The sequence below is a fragment of the Panulirus ornatus genome, chromosome 63 (genome assembly GCF_036320965.1).
Source record: "Panulirus ornatus isolate Po-2019 chromosome 63, ASM3632096v1, whole genome shotgun sequence".
Taxonomy (NCBI): Eukaryota; Metazoa; Arthropoda; class Malacostraca; order Decapoda; family Palinuridae; genus Panulirus; species Panulirus ornatus.
The window spans coordinates 14038236-14061869 of record NC_092286.1 but is presented as its reverse complement, the minus strand read 5'-3'; the positions used below and the strand labels follow the sequence as shown (position 1 = coordinate 14061869).

General features: G+C 42.8%; 1 protein-coding gene across 1 annotated transcript; it reads left to right on the top strand.

Annotated features, from left to right (window-relative positions):
- The first annotated feature begins 294 nt into the window (after nt 1-294).
- LOC139746031 (bestrophin-2-like) lies at nt 295-18227 on the top strand. The gene is made up of 8 exons (XM_071656842.1): nt 295-453; nt 4170-4314; nt 9752-9862; nt 10300-10471; nt 11798-11927; nt 13470-13708; nt 15819-16052; nt 17342-18227. Exons 2-8 carry the CDS (start codon nt 4247-4249, stop codon nt 17468-17470), a joined length of 1083 nt encoding a protein of 360 aa, XP_071512943.1. The 5' UTR covers nt 295-453; nt 4170-4246; the 3' UTR covers nt 17471-18227.
- The last annotated feature ends 5407 nt before the right edge of the window (nt 18228-23634 follow it).

Below are 23634 nucleotides of genomic sequence, written 5' to 3'. Positions count from 1 at the left end.
GTAGTTTTTATAAGTTTCTTTCAGTACACCTTGAAGCTCTGGAACTCTGTACCCTCTCGTGTGCCCCTCAGTAATTATGACCTAGCGCATTCTACAGAGATATAGGTTCATCACTTCCTCTAACATTCGTAAATACTTATCCTTTTCTCTTCTTTTCCCTTTTCATTAACCTCTCTATATTTCAATTAAAGCCCGGTCTTAATGTGGACTTTTGTTCGTGACTGGAGCCTACAAAAAAGAAAAAAGAAAAATCTGTCATAAGGTACCATGGTCGGCTAGACAGATCTGACGTGTAGTGAGCGAGTAGCACCGAGGATGGCGTAAGGATGCGTAGCATATCACTCCTGTCAGGACCAGCCGCTTGGAAGCCAGCGCGTCTCGTTGTCTTCTTAGTGGCCATAACTCATTTGTCTAGCTCCCTCGTATCTTAGAAAGGCCTCACACCTAATTTCAGTAAGTTATCATCATCGTCTTTTCTCTGTCTCAACAGATTACCCATTTATTGTTTTGTGCGATTTATTATAATAAGTCTGAGGAGAATGGAAATGAAGTTCGGATATGATAGGGAATACCACTCACAAGACTGGATGGCGAGTTATACCTGGTGGGAGGAAGGAGCCCGCTGGATTAATGTGAACAGAAACCATATTCAGTGCCACCTGTATGTTGTGCCGATGCTCTAACAAAACGGGAATGGACATAGGGGCTTGGGACGTTATGATGCGAGAATGTACGTGATGTACCTGTACACGACGTAATTGATGGCACAAGTAGACATTTTGGACGAAATGACAAAAACATCATTCATGGTTTTAGTACAACTTCAGAAAATCATAATTTACAAAGTATGAAGAGGTTCGTACACAACAACGACTAGGAATCCCTTTGCTAGCATGCAAGCTTATAACGCTAAGCAGCTACGACCGAAGTCGTTAGCGACAGTGTTGCCACGACGGCCACAAGCATACCCCTCGATGAAATATAAGGGACTTTGGTGTCATCATTTGCTTGACAGTCGTAAATGAAATTGTGATTACGATCAGAAGTGTTGGAATATAATCCCAATCATGTTTTATGTTATTGATTTTCACGGAGCCAGGCTCAGTTCTCATACACTTTCCTCAAACGATCTAAGTGTACAGTGATGGAAATATGGCACTGAAAGACAGAGAACGATAAATTAGCAAATTTTATTTTTTTTCTATTACATTTCTCCTGCTCCCTTACTATAGTGCTATTGTCTGGTGCCAATATAGTACCAGGGGCTCTTTTTATCTTCATGTCCAGTGTTATATTGCCCATGATTTTATGTATGAGTCGCCTACTCTCTCTCTCTCTCTCTCTCTCTCTCTTATGCAACGAGCGCGCTACGTGCTAGACCGACTCATGACATAATGCCTCAATAGATAGATATTCGCTGGTAGGTGAGTACTCTTTCTCTGCGTCTGGGACTCTCGAGGCGCCCCGTGACCAGAGGGAAGGCAAGTGGGGAAACTTATGCTAACTGTGCACCCACATCTTCTTTCTTAAGGCCCTGTCTCATCATACTCCGGCAAGAGTGGGGAATTTAGCAAGGGGGAGTGAGGTGTTTACCGACTAATTGGGAACGTGACATCCAACAACTGTCACAGACGACGATTTAACTGTAACTTTCAAGCTTGCTGTGCGTTTTTCATAAAATGATAACGATTATGATAATAACAATAATAATGATAATAATGACAATATAATAATGATAATGATAATAATTATAATAATAATAATAATAATAATAATAATAATAATAATAATGATAATATAATGTGTTCATATCCTGTGCTGGGGTTATCACAGGTTGTGTACTTCCGTTCCACTTCATCACCACATCGTATCGCATCGAACATGCAGCGTCACATCACACCACTAGAACAGTGGCTCACCCAGAGAACATCACTTTTCCACAGAAGTCTTCAATCTTTCTCTCAACCCCAGATAGTCACGAATTCAGCTCACACCCTCCAGTCCCCCAGTCACTTTGAACTGACAGTCCCACAGAACAAGACACCAACTATTCTAGACATCCCATACAACACACGTGTGACATCCATTTCCCACACACCACAAAAGCAACACGCGAGCGGAATGCTCCCCGATAACAGGTGTTTGTAGTTGCTAAGCAGCCAGTGATGTTCCGTGTGCACTATTCTGTGTAGTTTGCAGCTTTGTGATATTTGCTTTTGAGAATTTGGAAGAGCAGGCAGGTGAGGCATAGTGTGAAGTGGATCGGATGAAATGGTTTGTACCAGTTGTTGAAGGAATCATTTACTTGTCCAGATTTGTGCCAGTTAGGTATCGGGGAGCATTTAGCTCGCGTGTTGCTTTCGTGTTGATGTTCTTGGTGTGGGGAGTGAATGTGAACTTGTGTTTCATTTTCTCCGTGGACTCCTAGGTATATATATATATATATATATATATATATATATATATATATATATATATATATATATATATATATATATATATATATATATATATGAAGGTGAAATCAATTAATCAATTGAGTAGGAGTTCAGATGATTGAAATATAAGGTCAATGAAACGGAAAAAGAAGAGATAAGGTAAAAGTACACGAGAATTTTGGAGGAAGTCAAAATCCTGCCGTTTATGAGCGGCTAGAGAGTTCCAAAGCTTCGAGGTGTACGGAAAGAAACCGTTATGAAAACGGCCCACCCTTGAGTTGCTGACGACCACAAAGTAATCATTTGACACAGCAGCTTGCAGAGCATCGCGTGGTCTATCTTGCAGTGGGGGCACACAGCCAGCCACCACTCGAGAGCAAAAACCAAAGTAACACCTAGAGAAGAGGGATCATGAACCAGCATTGCAACGAATGGTAAATGGGTCAAGTTTTGAGTTATTCTGTGGGAGCTGAGAGTCGAAATGCTCTCGAGTCGACTTTTTCCAGTCAGGAGAACGCAGAACTAGAACCCACCCCAGATGTGAGAACAGTTCTCCATAAAAGGACAGATCAATCCTTGTTGGGATGAAAAGATATTTCGACATCTCAAGAGGACTCTTAGTTTCTTGGAGGCAAACTTAGGTGTTTCCATAATGTAGCGTTTCCGTGATAGTGTGGATGTTACAGTAATACCAAGTTTGTTCACCGGGTCGAGGTGGAATTACAGAACCGTCGGAGGAGAGAGGAGATTTGTGAGGAATTCTCGTCCGAGGTGGGCAGAGACTGGGTCTTGGAGGCATTAAACTTAGTAACCAGATTTCGTCTATACCACTGACTTTATTCTGGAAGTTGAGTCGAGATGAAATACAGATCGAGTGAGAGAAAGAGCAGCGGAATCAAAGGACAGAAGGACAGACAGACACAATAGACATGTTACAGCTTAGATGCCTAAGGTGCTGTACGTAACTCAGGTATCTATGTAATAAGTATGACGGTGTGAGGTACTGTTACGTATAACGCCATTGGCTGTAAAGGCTGCGGAAATTGGCCAAGACAAGAGACTCGTGGATATTGTACTTGTCAAGAAACCGTCACCCACGATCGACTACAGTCAAGGTGACTTATGTAATTTTCCATTTCGAGCCTCAGTAATGTTGGCCAGTATACCATTACTGACTGACGCTCGTCTCTGCGTGTGTTGATGCAAACTTTGCAGATTCAAGTGCTTTCCATTTTCTCAGGATTTTGTAAACAAAGTCAGACATCATCCTCAGTGGCAGCCATCTCTACCGCCTTCCACTCCATCCAGAAGCAGTTTTCATCTCCACCACCTCCACCACAGTGTTACTCCCACCCCTCACCACCTCCCTTGAGACAGGTCCTCCAACATTTAAAGCCAACGACCATCACCACCACTGAAGCCATCTTCCACCATCCACTAACGAACATCATCTGAAATCCCCACCCTTCGGCAGACCTGAAGCCGTTCTCCAGCATGCGACAACAACAGCCCCAACTACCTCCAGCAGAACTGAAGCTGTTCTTCAACATGCACAAACAGTGCCCACTACCACTACCAGCAGAACTGAGGACATGCTCCAACATTCACCAACAGTGTCCAGAACCACCACCACCAACGATAAATAAAGCTGGACTCTCAGCAGTCACCAACAACATCGCTCACCACCGCCACTACCAGAACTAAACTGTCCCCCCCATGTTTCACCTACAGCGTCAACCCGTCACCATCAGTGGTGCAGCCGTCCTCCATCACCACCGGCCGACCGCCAGCGGGTTCCCACAGCCGCCATGACCGTCCCATACACCGATACGATCGCCAGCCGAAGCAGCTTCGACGCTCTGAAGCTACTACTAAGGTTAGTGATGCTTGATTAACTTACATCGTTAAGCACTACATGTGTAATACATATATATATATATATATATATATATATATATATATATATATATATATATATATATATATATATATATATATATATGCCATTTCCCGCGTTACCGTCAAGAGCAAAGGACAGAGCCTCAAAGGAAAAGTCCTCACTTAGCTCCCTTCTCTGTTCCACACACACACACACACACCCGCTCCTTCCCTTCTTAGACGCCTTTTACCATACGCAGGGAATACGTGGGTGTATTCTTTCTCCCCTATCCCCAAGGATGACATATATATATATATATATATATATATATATATATATATATATATATATATATATATATATATATATATATATACACGTGTAATCAGGCAGAATATCACCAATACACAGTTCAAGAGTAATGCATATTCAACACACAAGCTTTCTGTTGTTGCTGTTTTTCATTTTTTCACACTACACATTCTGCTTCATCAGATAAAGAATAAATCAAATGTCTTATATTCATTTTCACTCCATTCTTGAAATACAAGAGACGTTTCGAGCGCACGAACACTACCCACCTTCAGTCAAATTGATCATGATACAACATAGTATAAAGAACAAAACAGGGCTGAATTACATTTTGAAGCGTTACAAATGAGGGCGGTGACGTAGATATGTTTATCAGTGGACCGTGTTCCCTCGGAGTTGATGTTTGGCTGTGTGGTCTGTAGGGGATCAAACCCACTGAGTCAACGGTTGGAGGGTTATTCTGAGGTCTCCGCATCTGGAAAGTCCGGAAGAGGTAGAGAGTGGTGGGGTCATTTGGGACACCGTAGACAATAATTGTAGAGTCCTGGCTTGTCCTCTACGTACTTTGGTGATTTATGAAGGGGTTATAGTCTCTTTTGTACGTGGCTTCTGTTATCTGCAATCATGTAGGGTCGTGGCAACGTTTCAGTATTGTCAGGTTTTCAGTACGATGCTGACGAGTGAGATTCATGTTATGGTACTGTTGTATAGGTAGCTTAGGGCCTCCAGTATTGAAGACGCAGTGGTCATATCGATGTGGTTCACGTTCTTTTGATGCTTACAACCTCCAACTGGGCAGGAGTACTTGAAAACTACATTGGTTGATTGTAGTAGGTTATTGTTCTGTGTGAGATTGTTTCTCATGGTGGAGTCACTGGTTTTCTAGTTCTCGTGGTGAATGACGACGTTGAGACGACCTTGAGGGATGTTGTAGGTACTGTTCTTATCTATTATCTTCTTGACCAACGTACCCTGAAGGATATCCTGATAACAAAAAAAAAAAAAAAAAAAAAAGCCTCAGGTACCTTGAGTCTCCTAACTTCGTTAGTATCTGGCTCAACTAATTCCTTGTTTTAACTCTCCAAAACTTTGCCAACCCTTCCAAAATGTAGAATTCTTTTGACTTCTTGACTTCCTGGCATGACTGAGTGACTTGTACTCAGGATGATCCCAGTGTAGCTGAAGCACTTTCTTTGTCCCGTTCATTATGGCCTTGGCCTATAGGATTCTGCTGCTCGCCTCAGCTTGTGACTTTTAGCAGACCTGACTCGCCACATTACAAAACATATATTTGAAAATAAGAAGACAAGTGAACCATCACGAAACTCAAAATGCAGAAGCAATACTGTTTAATCAAAGGATAATGGATATTCGATTCTCTTCCAGTGTCTTTGTTTCGTATTTTTGTAGATTTTGCTCCAGTACTACTGTTGGCATCGTCAATTACATCAGGATCTCTTAAGGGCGAGAGCTTGCATTTTGTTTTGACGTTTCGAGCCATGGAACTTTCCCCTTCTGAATCTCATTTCACCCTCACTTCTCAGAATAATCACAAAATTGTTTTTCACAGTCAACCATACTTTCAAGAAAAGGATATATGCTGATTGAACTTACTCTTCAAGTGAGATTATTTCTGGTCAGTAACGCAAACCATCTCCAAGAACCTCTACAACTCAGTGTATCCTCCTCTTTACCAAACTGATCAGTCTTTAGCCAACTCCTCAGATGATAAAGTTAATATTTTCGGCTTCTTATTTATCTCTAACTTCACGTTTGGACGATTCCATCTCTACCCCTCAAACTTACATTATCTTCCATATATTATTTGCACAAGATCCTCTGAGGTCTCCTCCAGCTCCAGGTAGACAAAAGTGTTATGGAACGGATGGCATATACCTCGTGTCCTGTAGGAGAGTACCTTGAAGTTAGCTCTACTTCTTGCCCGACAATAATCTCAGGTCTCCCTTCACCATGAAACTATGTCTTGGTACAGCCCATCCCTAAGAAAGGATACCGTTCCAACAATCGCCGAAAGGCATTCACTTCTGCTGCCATCAGAGCCTCTCCAACTCCCACTGTGTCAGACAAACAGAATCTCATTCCCAGTCTCTTAGATCACCGATACGGCTTTCGCAGTGCAAGGTACAGTAGTGGGTGATCTCTTGTATGTGACAACACTCTTGGTGAGCTTGTTGGATTTTTTTTTTTTTATCGTAGCCATTGACATCACAAAGGCATTTACTAAAGCGTGACACAAGTCTTTACTCAATGAACTCTTTTTTTTTTCTGCTCTCTTCAGATCTCAGTAAGGCACAGTTTAATATTCGGTGGTCCATTGTGAGAGCTGCTGATGGAGTAACGTCTTTCTCTTACCTTATCAAAAGTGGCGTACCTCAGGGGTCTGTCATATTGCCTACCCTCTTCCTTCTATCTCAAATTGGTCCACTTTCTTCCACCTCCAACCCAGTTCCAGCATACATACTTCAACTTACGTTTCCTCCACTCCTCGCTCTAGCACGTTTTTTTTTTCTCTCGCACTGAACCTAATCCCTTTTAATTTGAACTTGTGTAACATTGTGGAATGGGGAAGCAATCATCTGGTTAAATTTAGCAGCGGAAAGAAGGCAGTTTTCCCTATCTCTCTCTCTCTAAATCCCGCTAGTGTCTTCCTGCAGAATTTCAAGGTACCACAATTCAATCCTGTCAGAATATGGATATAGCTGGCATAGCTATATCTTCTCTTCTCCCTCGTAAACTACTGAGTGACCATAAAATCTGCCTCTCAAAATGTAGAGGTGATGTATGATTACCGCCAGTGATCTTATGAGCGGCTATTCCGTACTAAGTGTAGTCCCATAAGTATGAAGTACTTTTCATAGATCAGGGGCGGTTTGACTTCCACCTCTCTGTTCGTAAGACTGGTATCAAGAGCGTTCTCGCTTGTCAAACTCTTTTGCTATCAGTTTTCAATCCTTTTTCATCCCCTGTGATGCTAGTTCAGTCTGAAGTATAGTTATCATTTTTTTTTTTCCAAAAGAAGGAACAGAGAAGGGGGCCAGGTGAGGATATTCCCACAAAGGCCCAGTCCTCTGTTCGTAACGCTACCTCGCTAATGCGGGAAATGGCGAATAGTATGAAAGAAAGACTATATATATATATATATATATATATATATATATATATATATATATATATATATATATACATATATATATATATATATATATATATATATATATATATATATATATATTATTTATTTATCTATTATACTTTGTCGCTGTCTCCCGTGTTAGCGAGGTAGCGCAAGGAAACAGGCGAAAGAATGGCCCAACCCACCCACATACACATGTATATACATACACGTCCACACACGCACATATACATACCTATACATCTCAACGTATACATATATACACACACGGACTTATACATATATACACATGTACATAATTCATACTGTCTGCCCTTATTCATTCCCATATTCCTTGCACGCCTTTCACCCTCCTGCATGTTCAGGCCCCGATCACTCAAAATCTTTTTCATTCCATCTTTCCACCTCCAATTTGGTCTCCTACTTCTCCTCGTTCCCTCCACCTCTGGCACATATATCCTCTTTGTCAATCTTTCCTTACTCATTCTCTCCATGTGAGCAAACCATTTCAAAACACCCTCTTCTGCTCTCTCAACCACACTCATTTTATTACCACACATCTCTCACTCTTTCATTACTTACTCGATCAAACCACCTAACACCACATATATATATCTCAAACATCTCATTTCCAGCACATACACCCTCCTCCGCACAACTCTATCTATAGCCCACGCCTCGCAACCATATAACATTGCTGGAACCACTATTCTCTCAAACATACCCATTTTTGCTTTCCAAGATAACGTTCTCGACTTCCACACATTTTTCAACGCTCCCAGAACTTTCGCCCCCTCCCCCACCCTATGATTCACTTCCGCTTCCATGGTTCCATCCGCTGCCAAATCCACTCCCAAATATCTAAAACACTTCACTTTCTCCAGTCTTCTCCATTCAAACTTACCTCCCAATTGACTTGTCCCTGAACCCTACTGTACCTAATAACCTTGCTCCTATTCACATTTACTCTCAGCTTTCTTCTTTCATACACTTTACCAAACTTAGTCACCAGCACGGGCAGCTGTGGACCTAATCAAGGCCATCCCATTAACGCTATATATATATATATATATATATATATATATATATATATATATATATATATATATATATATATATATATATATATATATATATCGTAGCCTGAGCCAGATACCCATTTTATAGGCTAAACCCTAGGGAGAGATGAACAGCTGGGTTGACTGTGGACCGGTTGGCGCAACCAGGATTCGAAACTATGCACTTGACCCGGGGCGGCCCGTGAATGCGTCACGGTCAGAAACGCTAACCGCTACACACACACACACACACACACACACACTCTATTGACGTTTCCCGCGTTAGCGAGGTAGCGCCAGTAACAGACGAAGAAAGACCATATCTGCTTACATCCATTCTCTAGCTTTCATGTTGTGTAATGCGCCGAAACCACAACTCCCTATCCATAACCAGGCCACAAAAACCTTTTTATTGACAGCACGTCGACCCATGTATACCGCATCGTTCCAATTCACTCCATCCCTTTGCGCCCCTTTCACCCTCGTTCATGTTCAGGCCCCGATTGCTCGAAATCCTTTACACTCCAACCTTCCATCACCAATCTGGCCCCCACTTTCTCCTTGTTCCCTCCACTTCCGACACATACATCCACTTTGTCAACCTGTTCTCTCACATTCTCTCCCTCAGTCCACACTATATCAGCACACCCTCTTCAGCTCTCTCAACCACACTCTTTTTACTACCACACCCCTCTCTCTCTCTCTTACCCTTTCATTACTTACTTCACCAAAGCACCCCACACCACATACCGTCCTCAAACATTACATCTCCAACACATCCACCCTCCTCCGCACAGCCTTATCTATAGCCCATGCCTGGTATCCATATACAATACTGTTGGGACAAGTGTTTCTTCAAACATACCCATTTTTGCCCAGGTAACGTTCTTTCTTTCCACACATTCTTCAGGTGGCGAGGCAGCGTGTATAAGATGGTGTGGCGGGACATCCTGGTGTACATGGTCTGTTACTTCTTCATTTCCCTCGTCTATCGCTTGGTCTTGCCCGAGGAGGACAGAAGGTAAAGCGTGGTTCTTTTATCGAGAGTGCACGTCAGAACTAGAACCAAACCAGTGTAGTCTAATGCTGCAGTCACTGACAGACTGACGACCTTTCCTGGTACATGAATCATCATAGTAATCATTCAGTAATGTACAAATTCTTCCCTCGTTTTATCCCACCACAGAACACGTGCTACAGGGTTACATGAAGCCCAGCTAATATTCTCATCATCCCTGCCTTTCGCATCTCTCTCTCTCTCTCTCTCTCTCTCTCTCTCTCTCTCTCTCTCTCTCTCTCTCTCTCTCTCTCTCTCTCGTCTCATTTAACCAATACATTTACGAGGATGAGTAAAAAAAACCCGAAATCCATAAAAAAAAACGAGGAATAAGGAACGTTTCCCTCTGCACTCAATCACCTGACCCCCACTCACCTCAAACCTGCCTGTTCACTCCACAGAGTATTTGAGTGTCTGGTGATCCACTGCGAGAGGTTCCGGAGCCTTTTGCCCCTCTCCTTCGTGCTGGGCTTCTACGTCGCGCTGGTGGTGAGCCGCTGGTGGGGGATGTACCAGAGCCTCCCCTGGCCCGCCACCACCGCCATGCTCCTCGCTGCACACGTCCAGGGCTCGGTCAGTACTGCTGACATGCCATCCACCTCACACACATACACACACACTCTCCGATAACTAAGGAACCATCATCAGAGACTCACTAACACACACACACACACACATATATATATATATATATATATATATATATATATATATATATATATATATATTTTTTTTTTTTTTTTTTTTCATACTATTCGCTATTTCCCGCGATAGCGAGGTAGCGTTAAGAACAGAGGACTGGGCCTATATATATATATATATATATATATATATATATATATATATATATATATATATATATATATATATATATATGCGTACGTTGAAATGTATAGGTATGTATATGTGCGTGTGTAGGCATTTATGTATATACATATTTATGTGGGTGGGCTGGGCCCTTCTTTCGTCTGTTTCCTTGCGCTACCTCGCTAACGCGGGAGACAGTGACTAAGTATAATAATGAAAATGATAAAATATATATACCGAATGGAGGACAGGAGACAATCTTGATATTCTATGAGATTACAGAGCGAAGCGCCGGCGTCATCTTAACATTATCAGGGAAGCAATCTTTCCATAAGCACACACACCGCGCGCACCTGCTGGGGACTTTCACGAGTGGTTTCAGGGGCTGTCTGTATTTGACTAGCCCTCATGAAAACTAAGAGCACTGATGACAGACAGACGGACAGACTTTGATATTCGTTCACGTTCACGAGCCCTGGTTAATGGGCTATATAATAAAACTAAGGGGGGGTGGGGGCGCTCAACCACCTGGTTAACGGGGTATATGACACCGTGGCGCTTCAACCATGCGTCTTGACCAAGTATACAAAATACATCTGTTGGAAGCTGAATGGGAAGATCACATAACAGAGTGTAGGAGGGAGGTGGGTTCAGCGGGTATAGGAAGAATAATACAGGGCCACAGGAGGGTGACGAGTTGGCCCGAGACGACCCCAAAGGACCAGATGAGTTCGTTATCCAGTCGAACTAGAAGTGAGAAGGAACAACCAGGCTGTAATTGCTCATACATACACAGGATCACAATACTTCCCTCCTCCCAAAATCCCCTACATTATTTTCCCTTTGATAATTTCTCTCGTTATTTTAAGCCTTTTTGCCCATTTCATCTGTGACCTGGCCATAATCAGTCTTTGAAATGATACAGTAAATAACCGACCTAAAGGAAAGTTTACTTTTTTGAATTTCAAGACTTCCTCCGTGTCATGCTGTTGTCCCCAGTAGGTTAATTTCAACCTGAGTTGACCCTTAACATGTTAAGGTGTGCTGCCTCTGGGGGAGCGGAGAGCCTCCAGGTTCATTTCTGTCGTGCAGGGCGAGGCGGCGCGAGAGGTGAGGACGACTCTGCTGCGTCACATCAACTTGGGCATCGCCCTCACCTTCAGGCTGGTCTCCCCCGTGGTCAAGACGAAGCTGCCCACGCTCGACCACCTAAGGGTTGAAGGTAAGTCATCCTAGCTGTCTGGGTGCAAGTAGGGAAGTCATCCTAGCTCTCAGAGTGCAGGTAGGGAAGTCATCCTAGCTCTCAGAGTGCTGGTAGGGAAGTCATCCTAGCTCTCTGAGTGCAGAAATGTTAAGTCATCCTAACTGTAAGGGTGCAGGAAGGGAAGTCATCCTGGTCCTAAGGGTACGTAAAAGTACATCACCTTAGCTGTGAGGGCGAAGGAAAGTACATCAACTTAACTGGGAGAGTGCAGCGAAGTTACATTATTCAAGCTTCAAGTTGTACGAAGGTATGTACATCTCGCTCGCTCTTATAGCAAGAAGGTACACCATGCTAGCTTTATAGAGAAGGACGAAACATCATCTTAACGCTAAGACAGAAAGGGTACATCAGCAACACGTCCTTCTTTCTGGACTGATCATTTTGCCTTCCTCATCCACCATGCTGTTTCTCTCTCCTGAAATGTGCAGTCTCCTCTGAAAACTACATCGTTTCTATCTAAATGTGCTGAAGTCTATAACCTATCTATAATCTACTCTCAGAAAGTTATAGCCTTACGCTGAATCTTTCTCGAGACCATATTCTTATTTCCTGTCATCCTAAAGTTTCTGGTCCTCGTCATACTTTCCACACGGCTCTCTCCTCCACTCCTCTACCAGTCTTTTGCTGCTTTACAACCCTGTCTCCATCAAGATAGGATACTATTACCCGAGGATCTTGGTCTTCTCATCCATCCTGTGGCTTAATTCAGCTCCCATGGTTCCACCCGATGCCATGTCAAATCCCAGGAATGTAAAACACAACACTTCCTCCATTCAAACTCAAATTACAATCATCCTATCTCCCATGCTGAACATAATTCTCAGTTTTCTCCTCGCATGATCCCAAACACATATACTGGCTTCTGCAGTTTCTAACTACAGCCTACCACCAAAGCCATGTCATCACCAAACAGCAACTGACTCACTTCCCAGGCTCCCTACCTCTGAGACTGCATACACGCCCCTCTCCAAGACCCTCCCATATGCCTTTTTAACTATCTCAATCATAAACAGTTTAGACAAACCCAACTTCATTTGGAACCATTCACCCTCCTCCTACTCGTACTCTTACCTTACCCGACTGAAAAACCGAAACTCCTCATTGCTTCTAATAGTTTTTCTCCTCCAATATATATATATATATATATATATATATATATATATATATATATATATATATATATATATATATATATATATATATTCCTATGAGTCCACGGGGAAAATGAAACACGATAAGTTCCCAAGTGCACTTTCGTGTAATAATCACATCATCAGGGGAGACACAAGAGAGAATTATAACAGTCAGTTGATATACATCGAAGAGACGAAGCTAGGACGCCATTTGGTAAACATGCGAATGTAAATCGCATATATGTGTGTGTGTGTGTGTGTGTGTGTGTGTGTGTGTGTGTTTGTATACTATCATTCATCCATTATTATCTAAAGCCATGCATATACTTTTTCCTTATAGCAGGCTGCCTCCCCACGTATTCCACAGGTTTCATGTCAGATCACGAGCTGCGGATCCTGGAGGCGGTGGAGCAGGGCACCGACCAGCACGTGGCCTGGGTACCCTTCACGTGGGCGTGTCGGGCCGTCGAGCGAGCCGCGCACGACGACCTTATTCGGAGCGACCTCGCCCAGAAGGCCCTCACCGACGAGATCCTCACCGTCAGGAGGAAGTGCCATGGCTTCATGGGCTACCTCAACTATAACATTCCCCTGGTGTACACACAGGTCAGTGCCACACTGCCACGTACATCACGTCATTAATAGTCTAAATATTGCTTCCCCTGGTGGAATAAACACACGCACACACAATGGAGCTTGTTCGTCAAGGGAAAATAAAATGGGAGTTTTTCTTCGTCAAGGAAAGAAAGAAAATAGCTTTGTAACCATAGACAGACACAGCTTTTTCCTCGTCTGTGAATAGTCTATGTTTCTATATTCCCGTCCAGACACTTAATGCACACATACACACACACACACACACACTCATGTACGTATGTGGATGTGTTGGAAATGAGATGTTTGTAGACAATATGTGGTGTGAGGTGGTTTGATCGAGTAAGAGATGAAAGAGTAAGAGAGATGTGTAGTAATAAAAAGAGTGTGGTTGAGAGAGCAGAAGAAGGTGTTTTGAAATGGTTTGGGCACATGGAGAGAATGAGTGAGGAAAGATTGACCAAGAGGATATATGTGTCAGAGGTGGTGGGAACGAGGAGAAAGAGGGAACGATGTCATTTCATGTGTGGCGGGGTTGTGGCAGGGATGGATGAAGACAGCATGCATGAATATGTGCATGTGTATATATGTATATATCTGTGTATGTATATGTATGTATACGTTGAAATGTATAGGTATGTATGTGTGCGTGTGTGGGTGTTTATGTATATACATGTGTGTGGATGGGTTGGGCCAATCTTTCATCTTTCCTTGCGCTGCTTCGCTAACGTGGGAGACAGCGTCAAAGTATAATGTATATGAATATATATATATATGATAATATATGATATATATATATATATATATATATATATATATATATATATATATATATATATATATATATATATATATATATATATATCCCTGGGGATAGGGGAGAAAGAATACTTCCCACGTATTCCCTGCGTGTCGTAGAAGGCGACTAAAAGGGGAGGGAGCGGGTGGCTGGAAATCCTCCCCTCTCGTTTTTTTTTTTTTTTTTTTCCAAAAGAAGGAACAGAGAGGGGGGGCCAGGTGAGGATATTCCCTCTAAGGCCCAGTCCTCTGTTCTTAACGCTACCTCGCTAATGCGGGAAATGGCGAATAGTATGAATGAATGATATATATATATATATATATATATATATATATATATATATATATATATATATATATATATATATTTCATACATATTCGCCATTTCCCGCATTTGCGAGGTAGCGTCAAGAACAGGGGATTGAGTCTTAGAGAGAACATCCTCACTTGGCCCCGTTCTGTGTCCCTTCTACGACACGCAGGGAATATATAGGAAGTACATATACGACGGAACAGCGTAAGTGAGAGAGTGAGAGGTATAACTGAGAGAGATGACCAGGGTGTACCGAAATGGTTTGGGCATCTGGAGAGGATGAGCGAAGAAAGACTGACTAGAAGGATCTTGCCCGCATGACAAGTCTGTTGTTCAAAACACTAGGGTCTCCCGTGCCAGGCGTGACGGGAAGACCGTCTAACCTAACCCAGTAAAGGTCAGGTCAAAGGTCATTTTACCCATGGGTCAAACCGTTGTGCTTGATCAAGGGTGTAGTATAAGAATTCACTGTATCATTTATACAAGATAGGAAAGAGGTCTTATCTTATCTCTCAACGTAAGTTTACTATCTTGACGGACTTATGAACGGTCAGTCAGATCATGAGTAACGTCCTCGTATCTTATCGTTCAACGTAAGTTTACTATCTTGACGGACTTATAAACGGTAAATCAGGAGAACGAGTAACGTAAGTTTACTTTCTTGACGGACTTATAAACGGTAAATCAGGAGAGAACGAGTAACGTAAGTTTACTTTCTTGACGTATTTGTGAACGGTCAATCAGGAGAGAACGAGTAACGTAAGTTTACTTTCTTGACGGATTTGTGAACGGTCAATCAGGAGAGAACGAGTAACGTAAGTTTACAATCTTGACGGACTTATGAACGGTAAATCAGGAGAGAACGAGTGACGTAAGTTTACTTTCTTGACGGACTTATAAACGGTAAGTCAGGAGAGAACGAGTGACGTAAGTTTACTTTCTTGACGGACTTATGAACGGTCAATCAGGAGAGAACGAGTACTTAGATCGGTGGGTGTTGGGTTCTGCAGGTGGCCACCATCGCCGTGTACTCGTACTTCATCGTCTCGTTGTTCGGGGAGCAGTTCCTGGACCCGAGGCAAGGCTACGAGGACCACAAGATCGACTTCTACGTGCCCATCTTCGCCCTCCTCCAAATGATCATGTACATCGGCTGGCTCAAGGTCGCCCACTCCCTCCTCAATCCTGCTGGGGAAGATGACGACGACTTCGAGTTGATGAAGCTGCTGGAGAATCATCGCAAGGTGAGCTCCTCCAAAACTGTGTGAACCACAGGGCAACGCTGACTGTTATGGGCTATAACTTTTTTCTATATAGCAGCTGAGGCAGCAGGGACAACTGAATGATATATATATATATATATATATATATATATATATATATATATATATATATATATATATATATATAAAGTTACTTCTTGCCTCAGGAGTCCCTCTTGTCCTCAACAAACGCCCGCAGTACACAGGAAGCTGGCCACGTCCACCGGCCGGTCCTTAAGTGTAGATGTGTGTAGATGTGTGTGTGTGTGTGTGTGTGTGTGTGTGTAGAGAGAGAGAGAGAGAGAGAGAGAGAGAGAGAGAGACCGGGGCATGTGAGTAGCAAGTGTTGGTGTATCGCGGCCCCCTGGGATGTGTTGAATCCGGTGTTTGCAGTAATGTAGTGATGAACAGTGTCCAGGCAGGAAAGTATGACTCGTGTATGTTTGGGGATTGTGGTTTCAGATGGATGGATATGTCTGTAGGGGTGGTGTTCAATGGTGAGTTTGGATGGCGGCTGGTTAGTACGTGTCGGGTCATTTCCATATGTTTTCTGCCAGTGCTACGTGTGCTAGGGAGAGGGAGGGTTTGAAGGGGAAGTTGAAGGTATTTGCTGAAGTGTGAGGCAGGGGTTGGCTTTTTGTTCTTGGGGGGCGTTGTGATGTGGTGTCATTGGATCAAATTAGGAGCTCTCCTCGAGGCATTCATTCTGACCATCTGATTTCCCTGGAATCTAACCTCGATAAGAGTTGTTTACAAATGTCGACCCTGATAGGAAACAACCCGAGCGCGTGACCACACAAGCACCAGTGTTCAGTACCCTGATGGAGTGTACCCCCCCCCCCACCAGAGTCGGGAATGGTAGAAATAAACTTAAGTTTTTCTGTAACCAATTGGGCGCGATTCTACGACCTCCGTCAGCACGACGGAACAGCCATCGACTGTTACGGGCTCTGACCTCACCCCTTAAAGTCTAACGTCAAAATGTCTCGCCCTGACACTCAAGGGTCGTACCGTCGAGCCCACCCAAATGGTCGTGCAGTCGTACTCACTCAGGAGGTTTAAGAACGTATATGTTTCACCGCTGTCACACTTTTGGTCTGGCGAGAGGAAACAGTGGTATGTGATAAAACGGACTTCCGGAGCAGCTGTATTAGCCTGCCCCAGCTGAGTTCGTTGGCTGTGTTGCCATAATGGTGGTCTATTTCATGTCTTTACATTTTCCGTCTCTCTTTTGTGCGTCTCATTGCATTGTACTTCGTCTTTGGCTGCAGATGTCGACGTTGCTGTGCGACCCCATCCCCGATGACTTCCCGAACCAGATCCAGGCCCAGCGAGACATAGATGACGATGGCCTTGCCGTCACTAGCGGCAGGGAAATGATTCCGATGAGGAGGGTTTAATCCAGCCATGACTTATGCTCTCCCTCCCTCTCTCTACTTCAACGCTACCTTATCATGGTGCCAATTCTAATCTTAAGAATATATATATATATATATATATATATATATATATATATATATATATATATATATATATATATATATATATATATATATGAGTCCACGGGGAAAATGAAACAGTAAGTTCCCCGTGGACTCATGGGATATACTTCATGCACAAAACTGTGATCCTTTCCAATATATATATATATATATATATATATATATATATATATATATATATATATATATATATATATATATATATATATATATATAACTGGTGAGTATGAACCCACTCCTGTACATAAACTTTTCACCTTTTGATAATTCCTCTTGTATATAGTTGTGTCTGGAAGCGATGTTAAGCTGCCAATGTTACATAATGTTTGTATTTGTTGTGGAAACGTAACCTCTCACAGACGGTGACTTAAAATTTATGACCTAAGGTTTGAGAAAATAATTGATTAGAAACCGGAGATTCTAGTCAAACTGATCTGGGTAAATTAAAAGATAATGAAAATAAAAGATGTGATTTATTGAGGCCATTTGGTAAACATGTGATTGTCCAAAAACAACCTCGTATGTTTTGGACAAACACATGTTTACCAAATGGCGTCCTAGCTTCGTCTCTTCGATGTATATCAACTGACTGTTATATTTCTCTCTTGTGTCTCCCCTGATGATGTGATTATTACACGAAAGTGCACTTGGGAACTTATCGTGTTTCATTTTCCCCGTGGACTCATAGGAATATCTTGATCACGCGCAAAATTGTGATCCTGTCCAATATATATATATATAAAACAAGTCATATATATATATATATATATATATATATATATATATATATATATATATAGAGAGAGAGAGAGAGAGAGAGAGAGAGAGAGAGAGAGAGAGAGAGAGAGAGAGAGAGAGAGAGATGGATATACTTAATCGCTATTTCCCGCTTTAACGAGGTAGCATCATGAACAGAGAACCAAACCTTTGAGGGAAAATCCTCATTTAGCCCCCTTCTCTGTTCCTTCTTTTGGATAAGTAAAAATTGGAGGGGAGGATTTCCAGCCCCCCCCCCCCCCTCTCCTTTAGTCGCCTTGCACAACACGCAGGGAGTACGGAGAACGTATCCTTTCTTGCCTATGCCAGTGATACACATATATAACTGCTGGTCCTGGTGCAGGAGGGGTTGGATATGGTGCCCCACGATGTTCCCCCTCATCCATCGTGTAGAGCAGCAGATTACGCCTCGCTCCTCGCTGCCTTCAGAATGAAGAGACAGACAGCGACCCGTTCAGCTCCATTTCTTTCTTTGAAGACGACAAGAAAGATAAATCCGCCCCTGTTCTTAGTGCAGACGAACGCGATCTTGTCATACGTCCCGAGCGTGATGTTGTGCGTCGCATAAGGACGCTGGGGAAGGGAGGGAACGGGAGTGTGGACTTGGTGTACTACAAGGGCCATACAAGGGTTATTGAAGACTCTCTGAAGGGAGTAGACATTCCTGGATTGCTGACAGAAACCAGGATTCAGCGTGAACTAGCAGGCGCTGGAGGAGCCCCCGAGATACATGGACTGAGCCTGGTGCCTGCCAGGGTGATAATGACCTACACTGGCCAGGCTTACGACCAGTGTATAAAGAAATACACGCAGCAGGAAGCAGTTCGGACGCTCATCCTCGTGGCCCAGAAACTTAGCGAAATCCACGAGAAGGGTAACGCCCACAATGACCTCAAATTGAACAGCATAACCGTTTGACATTTCCAAGGATGATGACATCCACGTCATAGACTACGGCCTCAGCACTAGGCTTGGAGAAGTCCTCTGGCCCTCCGGCAAACGAAGTATTAGACGCCCCTGGTATGCACCCTAGTTGTACGCAGCAAAGCCGTCTACTCCAGCAAGCGACGTCTCTTCATTTGGTGAAGTCATTGCCAGCGTCGGCAAAAGGGTTTACAACCCTGACTAATATTAGTGGTGCTCTGACCGCGCTTCGGAGGTTTGCCAAGAAGGAGCGTCCCGCAGCGTCCCGATTAAAACTGCTGAGAGTTATCGCCGAAGCTGCCGACGTTATGTGACTGAGGGGACAGGCGAGATTGCCTCAGCCCCATACTGAGTGAATACTACTGTCTTTTCTCGAAAATGGTATGGCCATCGGATAAACAAATATCTGTTTATCCTATAAAGTGGAAATCATTTTTGTTGTGTTGTACTAGAGGACAGTAATGAATACTTATAGAGTATAGTAAATATAATGAAAAACAATGACTCTCTTAATCAAAAAAAAAAAAAAGGAAAAACAAAACAAATATAATTCTCTTAATTCTCGTCCTATCTATCTTCAATACTGCACTCACTCTTACCACTGTACTCATGATTTCCTCACTCATCCTCTCCATATGTCCAAACCATTTCAAAACACCCTCTTCTGCTCTCTCAACCAAACTCTTTCTATTTCCACACATATCTCTTACCCTTTCATTACTTGATCAAACCACCTCATACCAAATATTAAACATTTCATTTCTAACACATCCACCCTCCTCCGTATAACCCTATCTATAGCCCATACCTCGCAACCATATAATATTGTTGGAACTAATATAGCTTCAAACATAACCATTTTTGCTCTCTGATAACGTTCTCTCCTTCCACACATTCTTCACTGCTTCCAGCCCCCCCCCCCCCCACCCTGTGACTCACTTCCGCTTCCATGGTTCCATTTGCTGCCAAATCCATTCCCAGATATCTAAAACACTTCACTTCCTCCCATTTTTCTCCATTCAAACTTACACCCAAACTAACTTGTCCCTCAACTCTGCTAAACCTAATAACCTTGCTCTTATTGATATTTACTCTTAACTTTCCTTTCACACACTTTTCCAAACTCAGTCACCAACTTCTGCACTTTCTCAATCGAATCAGTTACTAGTGCTGTATCACCAGCGAACAGCAAGTGACTCACTTCCAAAGGTCCCTCATCCTTAACGTACTGCATGCACGCCCCTCTCTCCAAAACTCTTGCATTCACCTTCTCTCTAACCACCCCATCCATATATATATATATATATATATATATATATATATATATATATATATATATATATATATATATATATATATATATATATATATCCTATCGGATTTGCACGACCCCTCCAAGAAACTCCTTTCAAGATCCTCGACTCCCCACAACCCATTCGTCATGTCAACACTCCAAAGAGCCCCTCCAAGATGAGACTCCTCTCCAAATTCTTTTCAACCTCTAACACCAGTCAACAACCATGAAGGATAATCATAGCCTTACCTCCAGCCAGCCACCTGCAGCTGCACAACACAGAAAATGATACACGCAGTTTTAATTTCAATGCGTCTCGGTGCCTCACTCACGTTTGCTTTACTTCTGTGTTTTCGGAGACCATTTCATGTAAACATTTGCCGCAGTAGAAGTCGTGTCTTTCCCAGTCACTATGACCATGCACATTTCAGAAAGACAAGAATTTTTTTTCTTTACTTTCTTCAAACCCGAAATAATTTCCGTTTTCTCTCTTTCCGTTTCATAATTTTCTCTATAGTTCGATTAAGGCCCGGCCCTGGTTTGGACTTTTGTCCGTCACTGGAGCCTTCAACCTAAAAAAAAAAAAAAGAGAAAAAAGAAAAAACTCACAAGCACATCTCTCACAAGATCATCATGAGGTTTAATGAGATATTTAAGAAAGTATGCCAACAGCTCCATTGTGTCTTCTTATGTACGTAAAATCGTGAAGTTGGCCTTGAGGGCAAAGTATTCTGTTTTGTCAAAGTTATATTTCTAATTCTGCTGAAACAATAACCGACAGCCTTCAGTTGCTCAAAGCAAGTTAGTGTGTGTGTGTGTGTGTGTGTGTGTGTGTGTGTGTGTGTGCATTTATCTATTTTCCGGCGTCAGTAAGGTCGCGTCAAGAACAGATGACTGAGCCTTAAAGGGAAATATCCTCACTTGGCCCCCATCTCTGTTCCTTCTTTTGGAAAAGTAAAATCGGAGGAGAGGATTTCCAGAGGATTTGCTCCCAAATGTATGACCATATCTGAGCGTGGAGGTATGGCACTTTTTCTTATTTACGTTGGAGGTTCTAGTCACGGCCAAAAGTCCAAATCAAGGCCGGGCCTTAATTGAAATATAGAGATGTTAATGAAGTGGAAAAATAAGAGACAGGGGAAAGTAGTTAAAGAATTTTGGAGGAAACTGAAATCCTGTCTTTTAGAATGCGTCAGGTCACACTTAAGTGGGAGAGACCTGAGAATGTAGAGTTCCAAAGCTTCGACGTGTAGGGAAAGAAACAGTTATCAAAACGGCCCGCCCTTGCGTTACCAACGGCACGGCGTTATGACTCTTGTATGACTTGCGTGACCTTTCACCTGATGCTTAAGGGCCAGGTGAAAGGCCAGGGCACAATACCCATGGGTCATTACGCCGTACTTAATTAGGGTCAAACCATCGTGCTGAAGGGTTAGTACCGTCGCGCTCAAAGGGTTGTCCGGTCGTTCTCAGTGTTGTCTGAGTGGCAACAGAGACCATTTCATAAAATATCCAGATGATAACTAATATTGCGGTGCAATCAGCGAGCTAGATTCACCATATTAATGTCTTCATGAAGACACGGAGCATGGTCTTTGGTTCGAGGGTAAATTCTTAAAACTGCCCCTCTCAAAATCATCGCCTACACACACACACACACACAGAAACGTAATCCCTGCCGGAAAAGTTATAGATTAGAAACGAAACAAATGTTACTAACATCATCCTAAACACCACTGGTAAGGATCAAGATGAGAGAGAGAGAGAGAGAGAGAGAGAGAGAGAGAGAGAGAGAGAGAGAGAGAGAGAGAGAGAGAGAGAGAGAGAGAGAGAGAAGGAAAACGATGACCTAAAAAGGTGAAGGAAAACATTTGAGAACAAAATAAGTGCGCCTGTAATCAACGTTGGCTGATAGAAAATAACATGAATAATATTGGCTGGCCGGAGTCACGAGACACTGCCCTTGAGTTCGAAGTACATTACCGGGAGACATGGCATATCAGGGATTCTTAGGATGATTACGCCAACGTGATTTTCCAGTTATGTAAAACTCTAATCCTAATTGTGAACTGCTATTCAAATGCAGTCCAGAGTTCCAACGATTATTTCATAAACACTAATGAAGCCGATTGCACAATGGAAGAAGCAATGGTTGTCGAGGTTAGCCTAGTCATGGAAAATGGAAGAAGCAATGGGTGTCCAGGTTAGCCTTGCACAAGTTACTGCTCGCCATGGAAAATGGAAGAAGCAATGGTTGTCCAGGTTAGCCTAGCACAAATTACTCCCATTACCCTTTATGTTTACATGATACTCCTATCTTCCTCTCCCTTGGCTGGGTATATAAGACTCTGGGGTAATGAAGAGGCAGCCACATTCACTTGTAACAACTGACGCGTAAGCGATCGCGCCTGCAACACTCTACTACACGAATGTCCTTCATTCTAGATACGATTTGACCATCTTGTTATAATGCACAAACTAAATCCTGACGTAAGTGTAGTTGTTCAATCGCTGAATGAGTAATGTTCAAGGAGAACCACTTGGATAGAAGGAGTGTTTGGCCTGTGGGAGCTACATACAGCCCCAGCAGCCATACATAAGCAGCTAAACTAACTGGTCCCACACTGTTCATACCACAGTCAGTAACAAATGCCTGACCTGAAATTCGTCTCTCTAGCCATATCAAAGGTTCCGTTCTGGTACATCTATCGTCAGGACGCACTAGTACCACCCGAAAAACAAAAATTTTACAGATCCATCCCTTAAAGCTGACGCGAGAAGTAAGCAGAAGCACTAACGTCAAAATCGATAGAGAAATGGATGGCTCAGTAACTGGAGACCTGACGCCAAATACAAAGGAAACTCGAAGATACAAATCGGAGGTGAACTGGAGTACACTAAAGAGTATGGTACATCAACGAAAAGTTTCAAACACCTAGACAGGCGAATTACCGACAAAATCCAACTTGGGATTAAAAGAGCAATGTCGGCAACCAAACGAGAAATCGACATATCAGTTATACTCAAGTTATGGCATACAGAGCACCCGGTGGAAAGAGTCCATATA